The 19,614-nt window shown below is 33.2% G+C and overlaps 2 protein-coding genes across 5 annotated transcripts in view; both read left to right on the forward strand.

Moving 5' to 3' along the window:
- The window catches only part of LOC119602203 (glycoprotein-N-acetylgalactosamine 3-beta-galactosyltransferase 1), a 44,815-nt gene extending 38,634 nt beyond the window's left edge, over positions 1 to 6,181 (forward strand). For all 4 annotated transcript variants that reach the window (XM_037953586.1, XM_037953583.1, XM_037953584.1 and 1 more), the window contains exons 4-5: positions 31 to 315; positions 3,149 to 6,181. In XM_037953586.1, the coding sequence (XP_037809514.1) occupies positions 31 to 315; positions 3,149 to 3,352 (489 nt within the window). In that variant the 3' untranslated portion in view covers positions 3,353 to 6,181. The remainder of the gene's footprint in view (positions 1 to 30; positions 316 to 3,148) is intronic.
- A 5,451-nt stretch (positions 6,182 to 11,632) lies between these two features.
- LOC119602211 (glycoprotein-N-acetylgalactosamine 3-beta-galactosyltransferase 1-like) lies at positions 11,633 to 17,920 on the forward strand. Its single transcript, XM_037953598.1, has 4 exons — positions 11,633 to 11,754; positions 16,236 to 17,055; positions 17,125 to 17,406; positions 17,471 to 17,920. Exons 2-4 carry the CDS (start codon positions 16,384 to 16,386, stop codon positions 17,672 to 17,674), a joined length of 1,158 nt encoding a protein of 385 aa, XP_037809526.1. The 5' UTR covers positions 11,633 to 11,754; positions 16,236 to 16,383; the 3' UTR covers positions 17,675 to 17,920.
- Positions 17,921 to 19,614: the final 1,694 nt, after the last annotated feature.

Below are 19,614 nucleotides of genomic sequence, written 5' to 3' on the forward strand. Positions count from 1 at the left end.
TTAACTGAATTTCTTTATTATTCCCAAAAGGGCTACATGTCCGGTGGTGCTGGCTATGTTTTAAGCAAAGAAGCTGTACGGCGTTTTGTGGAACAGGCCATACCCAATAAGAAATTATGTCGTGCTGACAATGATGGTGCCGAAGATGTGGAAATTGGCAAATGTTTGGAAAAGGTTAATGTAATCGCTGGCGATTCACGTGACCATCAAGCAAGAGGCAGATTTTTCCCTTTCGTTCCAGAACATCATTTAATACCTCATCATACGGATAAGAAATTTTGGTATTGGCAGTATATTTATTATAAAACAGATGAGGTAAGTTGAAGAGGGGAATTTGATCAAGCTAGATCAAGCCTACCAATGGCATAGGAAATGTTCCGGCATTTCTCCACATTCATCTGAAACCGTTAGTCCAATTTTTTATTGTTGAACTTGTCTTTATAATAACCTCAGACATTTTCGTTCTGTAAAGGGTTCTCGTCGTCGTCAGTTCCTTTATTTGAATGGAATTCTGTCGTTCATGTTTTTTTTAAAGTAATCGTTGCATCAAGCAGTTTGCCACTTAATAGGAAAACTTTTTTAAGCTTCTTTTATATCCTCAATTGGTCTGATGCGCATATGATTACAATTAGTCCTCTTGGTAGACCCCATAATAAGTAGTTTTATAGTCTTCACGAGCGTCTTGCATACTACTAACTAACTAACTAACTAACTAACTAACTAACTAACTAACTAACTAACTAACTAACTAACTCCTAACTAACTACTAACTAACTAACTAACTAAACTAACTAACTAACTAACTAACTAACAACTACTAACTAACTAACTAACTACTACTAACTAACTAACTAACTACTAACTAACTAACTAACTAACTAACTAACTAACTAACTACCTACTAACTACTAACTAACTAAAACAACTAACTAACTACTAACTTAACTAAACTAACTAACTAACTAACTAACTAACTAACTACTAACTAACTAACTAACTAACTAACTAACTAACTAACTAACTAACTACAACTACTAACTACTAACTAACTACTACTAACTAACACTAACTACTAACTAACTAACTAACTAACTAACTAACTAACTAACTACTAACTAACTAACTAACTAACTACTAACTAACTAACTAACACTAACTAACTACTAACTAACTACTACTAACTAACTAACTACCTAACTAACTAACTAACTAACTAACTAACTAACTAACTAACTAACTAACTAACTAACTAACTAACTACTAACTAACTAACTAACTAACTAACTAACTACTAACTAACTAACTAACTAACTAACTAACTAACTAACTAACTAACTAACTACTAACTACTAACTACTAACTCTAACTAACTAACTAACTACTAACTAACTAACTAACTAACTAACTACTAACTAACTAACTAACTAACTAACTAACTACTAACTAACTAACTAACTAACTACTAACTAACTACTACTAACTAACTAACTAACTAACTAACTACTAACTAACTACCTAACTACTAACTAACTAACTAACTAACTATTGCGTGGTCCACTTATTGTTGATTCTCTACCTTTTGTAATGGTCTACATCAATTTTGGCTGTCGAGTTTCCTGTGTCGTATTCTGCTTACCTAAGATTGTCTCTGTCTCTTCTATTAGGCGTCTACCTCTTCTTCCAGGTTGGTAGGTGCTTCTTGTTATATTGATATTCACCGAGATGTTCAGAGTGCAAACATTAGTATGGTGGCTACTTTATAATCATCAGGTGCCTAACATGTGGCCTGTCCCATGCTCACGCTCTCTAGTGTTAGTTTGAACGTGGTCCATCTTATTGTAGACTCAATTTTCGACCTTCTGTAATGGTTTATGACAATTTTCTCTGTCGTATTTCTGGCGTCGTATTCTGCGTAGCTAAGATTATCTCTGTCTCTTCTATTAGACGTCTGCCTATTCTACCACATTGGTAGGTGCTTCTTTTTAAATACCTTTTCGTTTGAGGTTTTTTTGAAAGCTATCCACCTAGATCTTCAGAGTGCAAGCTTTAGCCAACTTTATAATCATCAGGTGCCCCGCTAAAGTCGTTGTTGTAACAGTTTGACTGTGACCTATAGTACTTTTCTATGGAAAAAAACTATCGTTTAATACAGCTGTCGCTGGGTCGACAATTTTTGGCCGAGTATGACTTGGGTCGTTCCTAAGAGCGCCCCACCGAAGTCGCTGCTGATGCTCCCCATTAGTAGTTTGCCTTAGAAATGATTATGTGTTCCACTGTCTTATTATTGACCAAATCTTCTACTTTACCATACGATTCTATTGGAATTCGGCCTTCGAGTTACAGGCAGCGTATTCTGTATAGTTGAGATTTTAGGTGACTTCTCGTAACTAATTTGAAAGTAGATGACAGCTCTTGGCTCTTTTCAACGCCTATATTTTCTTTAGCAGAGCTTCTTTTGGAGTTGATTTGACCAATGTGCCTGCATTCACAATAGCTTGCTTGGTTTCCTATCCCTCACTCGTACAACTGTGCCAGGGTCCTTTGAGGAAGCTATAGCTTTTACTCACCTCTTCCACCATTAGCTCTACTTCATCCTAATTAGGATTAGGAATGATGGTGTTGTTATTATTATATAAGGTTCGCTACGGTAATGGGCATTATTTCCTTTCCATTGGTGAGAGTAGATGGATCGTCCATTAACTTCCCCTATCCATGAACTTTTCCCTGCCAAACTTGTTAATTGTTTTCTCAGTGTTTTTGTTGGGTATTGAAGATTGCAGGAGCGCTACAAAATCCGTTCATTTCAAGACCTATTATGCAGCTTTAATACTTGTCAGATCGAAGTAATTGAGGTTAATGCTTTTAAAGAATCTATGCTGGTGATGAGCTACTTTAAGATAGCGAGCAGCTGGGAGAGGGGAAAATTCTTAAGAGCCTTCGAGTTTCATCAAACTTGTTAGACGTTGGATTAGTTAGATGCAGCAAGTTCCTAAAAGAGTGAATTTGAGATACTGATATTCATATTACAGAAGTTCTATAATATCAATGTTGACTTTTGCGTTCTCAACCTGTTAATGTATATTTTAAGAAATTATCTTATTCAGTTTTTATCCTAAATAATATTCTTAACTTTTACTATCACTTCCAGGGTCTTGACTGCTGTTCAGATTATGCCATTTCATTTCACTATGTAACACCAAATCAAATGTATGTTTACGACTACTTAATCTATCATCTGCGACCCTATGGTCTAATTAATGCTCCCGAACCACTACCAGAAAAATTAAAAGTCGGTGAAACAGAAGCACCACCTGTAGAACCGGAGAATCAAGCCCAAACAGTGGAGTCATAAAATTAAATTAGTAATAATTTAGAAATTCATAAAATTACACAGATTTTACTATAAAATTTAATTATTATTTTAAGAATTTTTTGGTTTGTATAAAATTCAAGAGTAAACATGAATAATAGAGAGGACATAAAGATAGTGTGTCTTAAACTGGAGTTTCCCCTCTATATGTTTTCTCTATGCCATAAAAACTTGTATATAGGAAATATTTGTATTTAAATTATTGATAATTTTTGCCATAAATGTTTTATTATTTTATTATTGTTTTATTATTATTCTTTTTTTAAATTTGTTTAATTAATATTTTATTACTCGTATACATAATTTTTGTTTATGTAATTGTGCATATTAATTAAAAATTAAAGAAAAAAAAAAACTTAGTTAGCTTTAAAAAAAAAAGAGAAATTTCCTTTAAATAATTTTAATATTTAAATTAGATTATAAGTAATTTTTACATTTATAGCTGGTATTTTGTAAACTTGTTCATTTTATTTTATAAAAGCCATTACTGTAGGGTGTTTGTTCAAAGTTTGATTAAATTTTTCCGAAATTCTTAATATGGAATATTTAATAGTGAAGTCTATTAGAGCTGATGTATTGGCAATTAATATCTCATAAAATATATGCTTTAGTGACTTCTATTAGATATAGTCCAGTGTAAGAAAAACCCTTGTATATCATGGCGGATACATATAGTTATAATGTTCTATAAGAAATACTAGATTCAAGATGTTTCTGAAAATATTACTTAATTGTCCGCGCCTTAGAACATACGTGGGCTTAGATTACTTTGTGATATTGGGATCAAACCATATATCGTTTCTACATAGAATATCATGGTCAATGGAAACGTTAGACCTTATACTCGTAGAAATCCGTTGTTACACGGATGACTCTAAACGGGGGACAAACCCAGCCTGGGATTCTACATTGAAAACACAGAAGCAGAAATTTATTTCGATCTAACGAGTCATATTATTAGCGTCCGGGTAGAAGTACGTGCAAGAACGGAATATATAAGTTTGATTAGAATAAATATGGCGCCATTAGGGATTAACATATTTAACGATATCCAAAAGGCAATTAAAACGATATCAGGTGTTAATGATATATCTTAGACCGTATTGGGTTAAAATAGAGGTTTGAAGCTTTACATGTGGTAGAACGAAATAGCGAATATACTTGCTAAAAAGAGCAGGGAACTGGAACCGTACGAAGCCACGAGGACTGAATTAAAACATATGGGAGAAGTTTACCAAAATGAGCAGATCTATGATTAATATGATGGGAATAAAGGATTAAGAGGAATTTTGAAATCACTTTCTCTGCGTCAACAAGTAAGCCAAATGTTCTTGATCGCTCTACAAGTGAGCTCTTTCTTCCGTCTTTCTTTGGTAAGATTTTCTCTAAGATATTTCTCGAATTGTCTTCGTATTCTTTCACCGTTTAATGTCGACGTTTAAATGGAAAATGCCCTCTTTATATCGAACGATTTGTGCGCTTCAATCGTGGAATATTCGATCGCTTGGACATCGAAATTTGAAATAAAAAAGTTCCACAACTAACCCACAAAGTGAATACTTATTTCTCAATCATTCAGATTAAAGTGGTCCAGACGCTTTAGTTATTATCTGTGAAGTTCACAGAGTAAACCCTTGAAAGGTTAACCGATGAATGCCTCGTTCTATCTTTAATCGTAGGACGGTATTCTTCAATAATTCGGTTTAAAAGTGGTCATGACTCTTTAGTTATTGTCTGTGAACTCTTGAAAAGTTAAACGGTGAATGCCTTGTAAAATTATCGAAGTGGTATTCACTTTCTCTAGTGATCTAGAACTGAACCAAATATCCTATCTGCGTCTAATTTTAAAGCTTAGTTCTCCATATTCCGGTAGGGTAACTGTAAACATTGCTATATGTATTTCACCGTCAATTCTTTCTTGTGCCTCCAAAGAAAAGTGGTGAATTGTTTAGGTCGATTCAAAAGTCGCTTTCCTTTAATAACACAGACCAACAAAAATTGAAAAAGAAAAACACATACTTTTCCAAAAGTCTTAATTGCACTAAATCCAATTATGTCTTCCAGTCCATTACGTTTACAATATATCTCGAAGAAAGATGACAGAGGTTAAAATTTTATTTTAATGTCGGCAGATTGGACAGATTTTATAAATAAAGATGCTTCCAAGCTATTATAATGTCTCAAATAAGGTCATAGGTTTTCAAAAATTTTAGATCTGAAATCTCTAAGACTTGATATCATGAAGAGATTCTGAGACCAGATTCAGCGCAACTCAATTCTTCAGAAAAGCCGCTTAAATTCATTGGTTCTTTAACATTTTAGCCTTCAAGTTTCCTTATTATATAATCACTTAACAGTAATGGCTTACGCAGTCATTATAGCATAAAAACATTAAAGCCATTCTTTTTAATTTAAATTAGTTAAATAATTAAATTAAGTGTATGATTTTGTGTTTGAAATGTTTTAACTTTTGTACAAATATCTCTTACCTCCAATTAAACGATTACGACTATATACTCGTAAAATGCAAAGTAATATATGATAACATAACATTTTTTAATCAAAAATAATTTTAAGTAAATTGTTATAGTTTCTTTTTGCAAATACAAAATTTTTCATTATTTTTTTTTTTCCTAAGCACAAAAGATTTGAATTTTTTAATTTGTTACAAAAAAAAAAAATTAAAAAAGAATGAAATAATTATAAAGCTCTCGCTCGCATTTATTATAAACTAGTACTACTTACCATAACTTTTAATGTGAATAATATAAAATTAATAAAAATAAATGAAATTAATAATTCAAATTAAAATTTTGTTTGTTTTATTATAGTTTTCTAATTATCTGTTTTCAGAAAATGTTTAAAATTTAAATGTATGTAAGAAAATAGGTTCCTTTTAAAAATTTAACATTGCCAAGGTATCTCTCTGGTGGAACATTGAGGTACGAATTCACATGTGAAATTTCAAATTCAAATTGGACTAACCGTTACACTTTCTATTTCTATCTATACCACTGAACTAGAACTATACCAGAAATTAACTAGAACTGAAGTAGAACTGAACTAAACAGAACTAGAATTTAAACTAGAACTGAACTAGAACTTAACTTGAACCTAACTAGAACTGAACTAGAACTGAACTAGAACTGAACTAGTACTGAACTAGAACTAAACTAGAACTGAACTAGAACTGAACTAGAACTGAACTAGAACTGAACTAGAACTGAACAAGAACTGAACTAGAACTGAACTAGAACTGAACTAGAACTGAACTAGAACTGAACTAGAACTGAACTAGAACTGAACAAGAACTAAACTAGAACTGAACTAGAACTGAACTAGAACTGAACTAGAACTGAACTAGAACTGAACTAGAACTGAACTAGAACAGAACTAGAACTGAACTAGAACTGAACTAGAACTAAAACTGAACTAGAACTGAACTAGAACTGTACTAGAACTTAACTAGAACTGAACTAGTACTGAACTAGAACTGAATTAGAACTGAACTAGAACTGAACTAGAACTGAACTAGAACTGAACTTGAACTGAACTAGAACTGAACTAGAACTGAACTAGAACTGAACTAGAACTGAACTAGAACTGAACTAGAACTGAACTAGAACTGAACTAGAACTGAACTAGAACTGAACTAGAACTGAACTAGAACTGAACTTGAACTGAACCAGAACTGAACCAGAACTCAACTACAACTGAACTAGAACTGAACTAGAACTGAACTAGAACTGAACTAGAACTGAACTAGAACTGAACTAGAACTGAACTAGAACTGAACTAGAACTGAACTAGAACTGAACTAGAACTGAACTAGAACTGAACTAGAACTGAACTAGAACTGAACTAGAACTGAACTAGAACTGAACTAGAACTGAACTAGAACTGAACTAGAACTGAACTAGAACTGAACTAGAACTGAACTAGAACTGAACTAGAACTGAACTAGAACTGAAATAGAACTGAACTGGAACTGAACTAGAACTGAACTAGAACTGAACTAGAACTGAACTAGAACTGAACTAGAACTGAAATAGTACTGAACTAGAATTGAACTAAAACTGAATTAGAACTGAACTAGAACTAGAACTGAACTAGAACTGAACTAGAACTGAACTAGAACTGAACTAGAACTGAACTGAACTAGAACTGAACTGAACTAGAACTGAACTAGAACTGAACTAGAACTGAACTAGAACTAGAACTGAACTAGAACTGAACTAGAACTGAACTAGAACTGAACTAGAACTGAACTAGAACTGAACCTAGAACTGAACTAGAACTGAACTAGAACTGACTAGACTGAACTAGAACTGAACTAGAACTGACTAGAACTGAACTAGAAGACTGAACTAGAACTGAACTAGAACTGAACTAGAACTGAACTAGAACTGAACTAGAACTGAACTAAAGAACTGACTAGAACTGAACTAGAACTGAACTAGAACTGACTAGAACTGAACTAGAACTGAACTAGAACTGAACTAGAACTGAACTAGAACTGAACTAGAACTGAACTAGAACTGAACTAGAACTGAACTAGAACTGAACTAGAACTGAACTAGAACTGAACTGAACTAGAACTGAACTAGAACTGAACTAGAACTGACTAGAACTGAACTAGACTAACTAGAACTGAACTAGAACTGAACTAGAACTGAACTAGAAACTGAACTAGAACTGAACTAGAACTGAACTAGAACTGAACTAGAACTGAACTAGAACTGAACTAGAACTGAACTAGAACTGAACTAGAACTGAACTAGAACTGAACTAGAACTGAACTAGGAAACTGAACTAGAACTGAACTAGAACTGAACTAGAACTGAACTAGAACTGAACTAGAACTGACTAGAACTGAACTAGACTGAACTAGAACTGAAACTAGAACATGAACTAGAACTGAACTAGAACTGAACTAGAACTGAACTAGAACTGAACTAGAACTGAACCTAGAACTGAACTAGAACTGAACTAGAACTGAACTAGAACTGAACTAGACTGAACTGAACTGAACTAGAACTGAACTAGAACTGAACTAGAATTGAACTAGAACTGAACTAGAACTGAACTGAACTGAACTAGACTGAACTAGAACTGAACTAGAACTTAACTAGAACGGAACTAGAACTGAACTAGAACTGAACTAGAAACTGACTAGAACTGAACTAGAACTGAACTAGAACTGAACTGAACTAGAACAGACTAGAACTAGAACTAGAAGCTGAACTAGAACTGAACTATAACTGAACTAGAACTGAACTAGAACTTAACTAGAACTGAACTAGAACTGAACTAGAACTGAACTAGAACTGAACTAGAACTGAACTAGAACTGAACTAGAACTGAACTAGAACTCAACTGAACTAGAACAGAACTAGAACTGAACTAGAACTAAAACTGAATTAGAACTGAACTAGAACTGTACTAGAAATGAACTAGAACTTAACTAGAACTGAACTAGAACTGAACTAGAACTGAACTAGAACTGAACTAGAACTGAACTAGAACTGAACTAGAACTGAACTAGAACTGCACTAGAACTGAACTTGAACTGAACCAGAACTGAACCAGAACTCAACTAGAACTGAACTAGAACTGAACTAGAACTGAACTAGAACTGAACTAGAACTGAACTAGAACTGAACTAGAACTGAACTAGAACTGAACTAGAACTGAACTAGAACTGAACTAGAACTGAACCAGAACTGAACAAGAACTGAACAGAACTTGAACTGAACTTGAACTGAACTTGAACTGAACTAGAACTGAACTAGAACTGAACTAGAACTGAACTAGAACTGAACTAGAACTGAACTAGAACTGAACTAGAACTGAACTAGAACTGAACTAGAACTGAACTAGAACTGAACTAGAACTGAACCAGAACTGAACAAGAACTGAACAGAACTTGAACTGAACTTGAACTGAACTTGAACTGAACTAGAACTGAACTAGAACTGAACTAGAACTGAACTAGAACTGAACTAGAACTGAACTGGAACTGAACTAGAACTGAACTAGAACTGAACTAGAACTGAACTAGAACTGAACTAGAACTGAACTAGAACTGAACTAGAACTGAACTAGAATTGAACTAAAACTGAATTAGAACTGAACTAGAACTAGAACTGAACTAGAACTGAACTAGAACTGAACTAGAACTGAACTAGAACTGAACTAGAACTGAACTAGAACTGAACTAGAACTGAACTGGAACTGAACTAGAACTGAACTAGAACTGAACTAGAACTAGAACTGAACTAGAACTGAACTAGAACTGAACTAGAACTAAACTAGAACTGAACTAGAACTGAATTAGAACTGAACTAGAACTGAACTAGAACTGAACTAGAACTGAATTAGAACTGAACTAGAACTAAATTAGAACTGATCTAGATATTAACTAGAGCCGCTAGAAATAAACTAGAATTGAACTGAAACTTAATTTGAAAAATCTGATATGTATGTGAAAGCCCAATCTGTCGACATTATAGTAAAGGTTTAACTTCTATCATATCTTCATCCTTCTTCGGCAGATCCTTTATTGGGCGATATCTCCGTAAAGACAAAGAGATTTCTTTAACCATAAGTTTATGGAAAAATTATAACAAATTGAGATATATTTTTTTAAACATATAAACTAATAAAGTCGTATAAATAAAGCAATTTTTCCAAATGTTTATGCTTTCAATGACGGTCTCTTCTAAGTGCCGCTATATTTAAACTACCTATTAACTATGATCTAACATCACACATGTTGTGGGGAATCACCCAAAATAAATTCGTTTATAAATTAATCCCGATATCATTATTATTAATTCATGAGTCATTTACGATTAAGTGATTTTCAGAAGAGGGTTTAATATGGGAGCTATATTCAGTTATGGACCGATCCAGGTTTTAATGCGTACAACAATATCTATTGATCTGGAATTTCTAAGCGACAGTTCTGATCGGGATAAAATTATAAAATTATATCGTCACCTGAAACGCAAACGGCCCTATCTAACATTTTTAAAATTTTACAGAAGAAACAAACAACTATTTAAATTGAAAAGTTTGTTTCTATCAACGCGATTTATTTGTAGTAAATTAACAAATTGTTTAATAGTGAAACTTATCATTTGTTATGATAGTGGACAATGGCGTATATAAAAATGGATAAATTGGACTTCTTGCCTTTAAAGGGCCTTTTGTTTTTTTTGTCAATAAAATTGATAAATTTGGTTGGAGGATTCCAATTTTTGGTGTGGACATTTGTTTTGATGCAATACATTAGCATCAACAATAAAATCAATTTTGAATTTTTAGTTAGTTAGGGTCGTTTGCGTTTCAGGTGACGATATATACTTCTTACGTTTAAAATTTTATATTGGAGAAATTACACACATAATTAGAAATTTATATAGATAAAAAAAATTTTTAATTAATTTTATTTATAATGCATTGCAATGCATTGTAGTGTGTGTGTGTGATAAAATCATTGCAATGATTTTATCACAAAAACATTTCTTTACAATTATTTTTACTTAACTTTCAACTTTGAGTTATTAAAAAATATATAAAATTTATATTTGTCTTTTTATACTCACCATCAAAAAGAAAAAGATGGGAGTATATACTTTCATCATTCCGTTTGTAACACAATGAAATATTGTGGCACAAACGTTTAAATATTGTGGATCTTTATAAGATTCTATGATGATATCTAGCTATCTCATGAGAAAACTAAAATTTTGTTTTTTGTTTGATATAGAAAATGGGACTTTATATGATATATTTGAAAATAAAAAAATGTCAAATGTCTATAGCTCGGAAATTATAATAGATAAATAGCATACTCAGGAATGAAAATCTGTAATCGGATGGGATACTGCCGCCCCTGGAGTATTTGTGGGATCCTTTTTCAAAACTTTCCCCTTTAGCTAAGCTTAGGTTAAATGTTATACCGATCATACTAGCAGATTTATATCAAAAATAAAATGTCATTCTGGCCCATTATGTATCGTTATCATATGTTTTAGTGCTATATAAGATTCGGCGTAGTCGATTGTATTGTTGAAAACAAATTACATAAAATATCTAACAATTAAATCTGTTATTAGAATTTCCCACTATAAAAAACGTTTTTTTTTTTGTATGTGCAGATATCGAGGTTTCTAAACATTTTTTTCCGGTTGAGATAAGAATTTAACATGATTTTCATGTTTTCAATACTGAAAGTATTTCAAAAGTTTCTAATACCTTCATTTTGTAGTTAAAATTTAGATGGCAATAAAAGTGGTATAAATTTTATTTCTATTAAAAGAAAGGGAAAAAATTCAATTTAATTTTTGCATTTTTCGAGAAGTATTGAGACAATATTTGTAAGTATTTTAAATATGTTAGTTTTGGACATCCACCGCAACACACTGGGACAGAATTTAATAGACGTCTACAGCTATCTGCATAAAATTTGATTTGATGGCTTAGACCACGAGTATTCGAGTTTAAGTTTTTAATATGGACCCCAAACAAGTTTCAAAAATGTAACATGATTAAATGGGTGCAATTTTTTGGATTCCCATCCCATTTCAAAGCCTATAGTCTAGACTATAGACTAGACTATAGTCTAGACTATCGACTAGACTATAGACCAGACTATAGACTAGACTATAGACTAGATTATAGACTAGACCAGACTATAGACTAGACTATAGACTAGACTATAGACTAGACTATAGACTAGAATATAGACTAGACTATAGACTAGACCAGGGGTCGGCAAACTTTTGAGTCGGAAGAGCCAAAATTTACAGTTTACAAAAAATATGTTTTAAAAGAGCCACAAAATTGTTGTGTATTAAAACTTTACAAATACTTTATGAATTCACTTCAAAAACATAAAGTTGGTTTAATTATCTACAGGACATTCTGCAAGGAATCTTTCTTATAGATTTTTGACTACAAATACTTTTTGAATTTTTATGGGTCATTCGAATGCATTTTTTAAACACTCGTTATATAAAAATATAGAATTTTATTAGAGTAGGGCGACAGTGTTATCATTTAAAAGGCATTTGGAAACATATCAGGAAATGTAAAAATCACGAAAATTGATGACGCAGCTAATACAGTATAAAGTAATATATTAATTTGGCGGCAATCGAGATAAATATTTTACCAACCCCAATATTAGGTCCTTTTCAGAAACTTCGGAAAATAACTTTAACGTTCATAACTGATTTAATTAACGCACATGCTTAATAATACCAGCATAGTGGTGCAATTCGTCATAAACAAGTTTATAGGAACAAAAATATCTGTACCAAATTTAATAAGGATGGATTCAGAATTGACCCTACCCACCCATATAGTGTCCACTTTCGAAAACGACGAAAAATACAAGTATAGTGATGAAAATCAACACAAACAAGTAGGATCCAAAATTTCATTACCAAATTTTGTAAGGATGGGTCGGTCCATAATACGCTTTCTGGTACCTTATTTATAGCCAAAAATTGTATGTCAAAAATATATCAATCTTTTATAGATCACTGTAAAACGTTTCTAAAACGCGCAATATTTAAATATTGAAGTTTTTAAATAGAACAAGTTTTTAGTATTTACCCAGCAAAAACTCGGTAATGGGTTGTACTTCCATAACCACTTACTTTTCAATAACTACTACTTACCGTCTGCATTACTTAGAAGTACTCTAGTAATGACTTTCTTATAATCTGATATAGAAGTACTTTATTTTCGGCTTTGTCATTTTGTTTGCATATTTTATTTAATTGCGTTTTAAGAATTGTGTTTTACAAAAAATAAAACAAAATTAATTTTGATTGTGAAAACCATTATTTGATGCTCAATAAAAAAGCTAAGGAGTGGTACAGTGTGTAGAACATTTGACTAAAAAATCGAAGTACCTGGTTCGTATTCTAGCTGGATCTGTTTATTATTAAAAAACAAAACAACTTACTCAACAACTGTTTTGTAAGAGAAATTGCAAGTACTTCTTTAACTTCCTATTAGTAAGCGTGCGTAGAAGTACTTGCCTCCAATGACATCACCGTGTTTAAATAATGACTTAAAATGCTAATGAAGAAGTAGTGAAAAGAAATTTTATTAGCTTTTTAACTCATTACTTTTCAATGTAAGTTTTTCCTGGGTAACTGTGTTCAAACTCTTTACATTATTAAGTAATTATTTAATTACTATATTTTCAATTTCCAAAAAATATGTTTTAATTCGAAAAACACGAAAATTTCGGAATGTATGATTATGTTTTACATTTTATCTAATGGCACATCGTAAGAGCGCTCATGATACCCCATCGTTTATAGGGAACTTTTCAACTAAAAATTTAAATAATTAAAAATTTTCTTACAATGCTAACTTGTACATGGAACAAATTCATAGGAGAGATAGGTTTGTATAGCTTTAGAAAGTTTGGATCATAACGTGTTGTTTAAAGTTTCAGAAACGACTCTTAACTTTCATTTGTTAGTTGTCTCACATACGGAACGATTAAACAAAGTTGAAATGTCGTGTGTTTTGTAGAAACGTTTGCGAATTGTTTTGTCAGTTTTAACAAACACTGTTCGTTAATCTATTCAGAAAGATATATATTTTTTTATAAAATAAAAAAATTGCGTATGAAACTAAAGAGCCATAGCTCCACATCCAAAGAGCCGCATTTGGCTCGCGAGCCGTAGTTTGCCGACCCCTGGACTAGACTATAGACTAGACTATAGACCAGACTATATAGTAGACTATAGACTAGACTATAGACAGACTAGACTACTATAGACTAGACTATAGACTGACTATAGACTAGACTATAGACTAGACTATAGACTAGACTAGACTATAGACTAGACTATAGACTAGACTATAGACTAACTATAGACTAGACTATAGACTAGACTATAGACTAGACTATAGACTAGACTATAGACTAGACTATAGACTAGACTATAGACTAGACTATATACTAGACTATAGACTAGACTATAGACTAGACTATAGACTAGACTATAGACTAGACTATAGACTAGACTATAGACTAGACTATAGACTAGACTATAGACTAGACTATAGACTATAGACTAGACTATAGACTAGACTATAGACTAGACTATAGACTAGACTATAGACTAGACTATAGACTAGACTATAGACTAGACTATAGACTAGACTATAGACTAGACTATAGACTAGACTATAGACTAGACTATAGACTAGACTATAGACTAGACTATAGACTAGACTATAGACTAGACTATAGACTAGACTATAGACTAGACTATAGACTAGACTATAGACTAGACTAGACTATACTAGACTATAGACTAGACTATAGACGACTATAGACTAGACTATAGACTAGACTATAGACTAGACTATAGACTAGACTATAGACTAGACTATAGACTAGACTATAGACTAGACTATAGACTAGACTATAGACTAGACTATAGACTAGACTATAGACTAGACTATAGACTAGACTATAGACTAGACTATAGACTAGACTATAGACTAGACTATAGACTAGACTAGACTAGACTATAGACTAGACTATAGACTAGACTATAGACTAGACTATAGACTAGACTATAGACTAGACTATAGACTAGACTATAGACTAGACTATAGACTAGACTATAGACTAGACTATAGACTAGACTATAGACTAGACTATAGACTAGACTATAGACTAGACTATAGACTAGACTATAGACTAGACTATAGACTAGACTATAGACTAGACTATAGACTAGACTATAGACTAGACTATAGACTAGACTATAGACTAGACTATAGACTAGACTATAGACTAGACTACTAGACTAGACTATAGACTAGACTATAGACTAGACTATAGACTAGACTATAGACTAGACTATAGACTAGACTATAGACTAGACTATAGACTAGACTATAGACTAGACTATAGACTAGACTATAGACTAGACTATAGACTAGACTATAGACTAGACTATAGACTAGACTATAGACTAGACTATAGACTAGACTATAGACTAGACTATAGACTAGACTATAGACTAGACTATAGACTAGACTATAGACTAGACTATAGACTAGACTATAGACTAGACTATAGACTAGACTATAGACTAGACTATAGACTAGACTATAGACTAGACTATAGACTAGACTATAGACTACTAGACTAGACTATAGACTAGACTAGACTAGACTATAGACTATAGACTATAGACTAGACTAGACTAGACTATACTAGACTAGACTAGACTAGACTATAGACTAGACTAGACTAGACTAGACTAGACTAGACTAGACTAGACTAGACTAGACTAGACTAGACTATAGACTAGACTACACTATAGACTAGGCTAGACTAGACTATAGACTAGACTATAGACTAGACTATAGACTAGACTATAGACTAGACTATAGACTAGACTGGACTATAGACTAGACTACAGACTAGACTATAGTCTAGACTATAGACTAGACTATAGACTAGACTATAGACTAGACTATAGACTAGACTATAGACTAGACTGGACTATAGACTAGACTACAGACTAGACTATAGTCTAGACTATAGACTAGACTATAGACTAGACTATAGACTAGACTATAGACTAGACTATAGACTAGACTATAGACTAGACTATAGACTAGACTATAGACTAGACTATAGACTAGACTATAGACTAGACTATAGACTAGACTATAGACTAGACTATAGACTAGACAGATGTCTAAGTAATAAAAAAAATTAAATCACTTCGGTCCAAAATACTGCCCCACTGTGTGTTTGGTCTCTTGAATTTACCTATTTTCCTATATACTTCTTGAAATATTTTAGATTATTTTCGTAAGATAATAAAAAACCAATAACTAAAATCAGGACAACCAACCAAGACAAACTCAAGCAACAATCACTAACCAACACCTTCGTTCATCAGCACAAGAACTGAACTCTTTCAAAAGTATTCCCAAGTAACAGCAGACAAATGTCATCAAGCTGTATATTTATTGGTAGACCTATAAAACATGAAGGCAATTGTTTGTTTTTTCCTTCTACAGGATTGCGTTCAAATCGTCGTTGCTTGCTATCTATGATATTGGGCCTACTAATAGGCTTCTGTTTAGCTAAATTTTTCATCTTATCCATACCAGTCAAGCTGCTGAGTAAGAGACACAGTTATGGTAATGTTAATGATAGATATGCTAGTCATGATCTCAACTATGCCTCTGGACCCGAGTTGGATGTGGGTTTTCATCAACATAATCAAGAAAATAGTTCAGTGGCGGAGAAATTGTACAGCGAGGTACGTGTTCTATGTTGGATCATGACAAATCCTGAAAATCACAAAAGTAAAGCACGTCACGTTAAGCGTACCTGGGGAAAACGCTGTAATAAGTTATTGTTCATGAGTTCGCAGGAGGATAAAGTTTTAGGCACTGTAGCTTTGCCGGTTTCCGAGGGTCGTAATAATTTGTGGGCCAAAACCAAAGAGGCCTATAAATATATCTATGAACATCATTTAAATGATGCCGATTGGTTTTATAAAGCTGATGATGATACTTATGCGATTGTAGAGAATTTACGTTATCTACTTTATCCCTATAATCCCGAAACTCCCATATATTTTGGTTGCAAATTTAAACCATTTGTTAAGCAGGTGAGTTAAAATAATCTTAAAGTATAATTAATATAATTACTTAAGTGAATTTGTATTTTATTGCTAAAGGGCTATATGTCGGGAGGCGCTGGCTATGTTTTGAGTAAAGAAGCTGTGCGGCGATTTGTGAAACAAGCTATACCCAATAAGGACTTGTGTCGTGCTGAAAATGATGGTGATGAGGATGTGGAAATTGGCAAATGTTTGCAAAATGTTAATGTAACCGCGGGCGATTCACGTGACCATCAAGCGAGAGGTAGATTTTTCCCTTTCATTCCAGAACATCATTTAATACCCGGTACGGATAGAAAATATTGGTACTGGGAGTATATTTTTTACAAAACTGACGAGGTAAGTAAAATAGGAGATTAGTTTTTATCCTTAATAATATATTTTACATTTCAATCTCTTCTAGGGTCTTGACTGCTGTTCAGATTATGCCATTTCATTTCACTATGTAACACCAAATCAAATGTATGTTTACGACTATTTAATCTATCATCTAAGGCCATATGGCCTAATTAATCCGCCGGAATCACTACCAGAAAAATTAAAAGTTGGTGAAACAGAAGCTCCACCTGTGGAACCGGAAAACCAAGGTCAAACAGTAGAATCATAAAATTAGTTTAGTATTTATTATTAGTACTTGTATACATAATTTTTGTTTATGTAATTGTGTATATTGATTAAGAAATTAGTTAGTTATTAAAAATCCACATCTAGTGAAGTATTTGTTAGATGGAAATACGATCTCCACACATTGGACCCACTGCAGTAGATCGGGTATGAACAGAATAATGACAAAGAAATAAACTAGAACGATAACATGGGCCAAGACATTTTTAATCCAAATACCAAAAGAAAATTATACTTTTTGAATTTGTTTAAGTTTTCGAGATGTCGTATCATGGATGGAAGCCATATGCTTCCAAGAAGGATAAACGGGAAAAAGTTAAAAATCATGGCAAGTTGCATATTTTATCCATAGAATCACCTTAGTACGACAGAGACGATTTGCATTCGTTCAGTAGCAAGCCAGTCGCATGAACTTTTTGTGTATAGCACTCATGATGGGTGGTTCCATAGCAAAAATCTAGGTGATGTACATAGTTACTTAGTGGTTTAAATCAGAAATGATATCAGTGGGTTTTTCAAAAGATGTCGATTTATTCCAAAAAGTATTATAAAATAACTTTTTAATAGAGCACTGACTGGTTTAAGGTCGGGAAAGTCTGGTAACCACATTTGCAACTAGTTATTTTTAGATCCTCGTCGAACAAATATAATTAGTTATTCACTCCAAAAGTAAGTAAGTACTAATCTAAAAGTTTCTCAGATATACTCTATTGTTAATCTGTTAATTTTTTACCCAAATGTTCACTTGGATTTCAAAGTAGTTCCTGCGAAATTTTAGGATTTTACCTGAAGAAGATTCTAGCTGTAATAGTTTTTTAGATAAACAAATTTTTGTTTTTAATTCATATGAGGCTCTGAATACGGCCTTGAGCAGGACTCAACCGAGAGGCATCAATGTTAACTCGGCGAATACAGAAAGATACCAGTGACAGACAAAGTTAAGTACTTAGGTTTAATTCTCGACCGGAAATTAAAATGGAGACACCACTTAGAGGATCAGCAAGGCACATAGGTGCTGGGCGATATGTAGGAGAACTATAGACATGAATTGGGGTCTTAGTCCTACTATGACAAATTGGCTTTATAAAAGTGTAATTAGACCAATTCTAGCTTACGCTTCAATAATCTGGTGGACTGCTTCAGACAAAAACTGCAATATCAAACTACTCCAGGGAGTTCAGCGTACATGCTGCTTGGGTATAAGTGGTGCCATGTGTACTACTTCAACCAAGGCTCTGGAAACGTTGCTAGATATTCCACCCATTGAAACATATTTAATTTACAGACGAACGGCTCTTTACTTTAGGCGAACCGGCCGTTAAGCGGTTATAGGACACGTCATCAATATATACTGGACACATTGGAAGGTTATACACCTGAAGGTTATACGTACCTGATCACATACCAGACATAGAATATATCGGAAACTTTGAAACGCCGATCCCAGATAGAATGTCTTGGTCAAGCGGAAAACTAGAGCAAATACCAGTAGGAATCCGTTGTTACACGGATGGCTCTAAATTTGGGGAATAAAGTGGGCCTGGGGTTCTATATTGAAGACCCAGAAATAGAAATATACCACCGTTTACCAAATTATAACACAAGCTTCCAGGCAGAAGTCTAAGCAATAAGGGAATGTGTAAATTGGATCATAATAAATATGGCGCCCACTGCCCTAAATATATTTACCGACAGCCAGAAGACAATTAGGTCAATATCAGGTGATAGAATTAAATCTAAGACTGTATTGGATTGTAAGAAAGCTTTAAGTGGATACTCTCCCAGTGGTAAGGTTTACATCATATGGGTATCAGGCCACTCGGAAGTAGTCGGCAACGAAAGGGCGAATGTAATAGCCTTAAAGGGAAGGGAGCTCGAGGTAGTTAACCTGACGAACGCAAAACCATTCGACGCAACAAACGC

Source organism: Lucilia sericata, unplaced genomic scaffold (assembly GCF_015586225.1).
Source record: "Lucilia sericata isolate MDLA Ls3-8-SP2 unplaced genomic scaffold, ASM1558622v1 Contig000214F_arrow, whole genome shotgun sequence".
Taxonomy (NCBI): Eukaryota; Metazoa; Arthropoda; class Insecta; order Diptera; family Calliphoridae; genus Lucilia; species Lucilia sericata.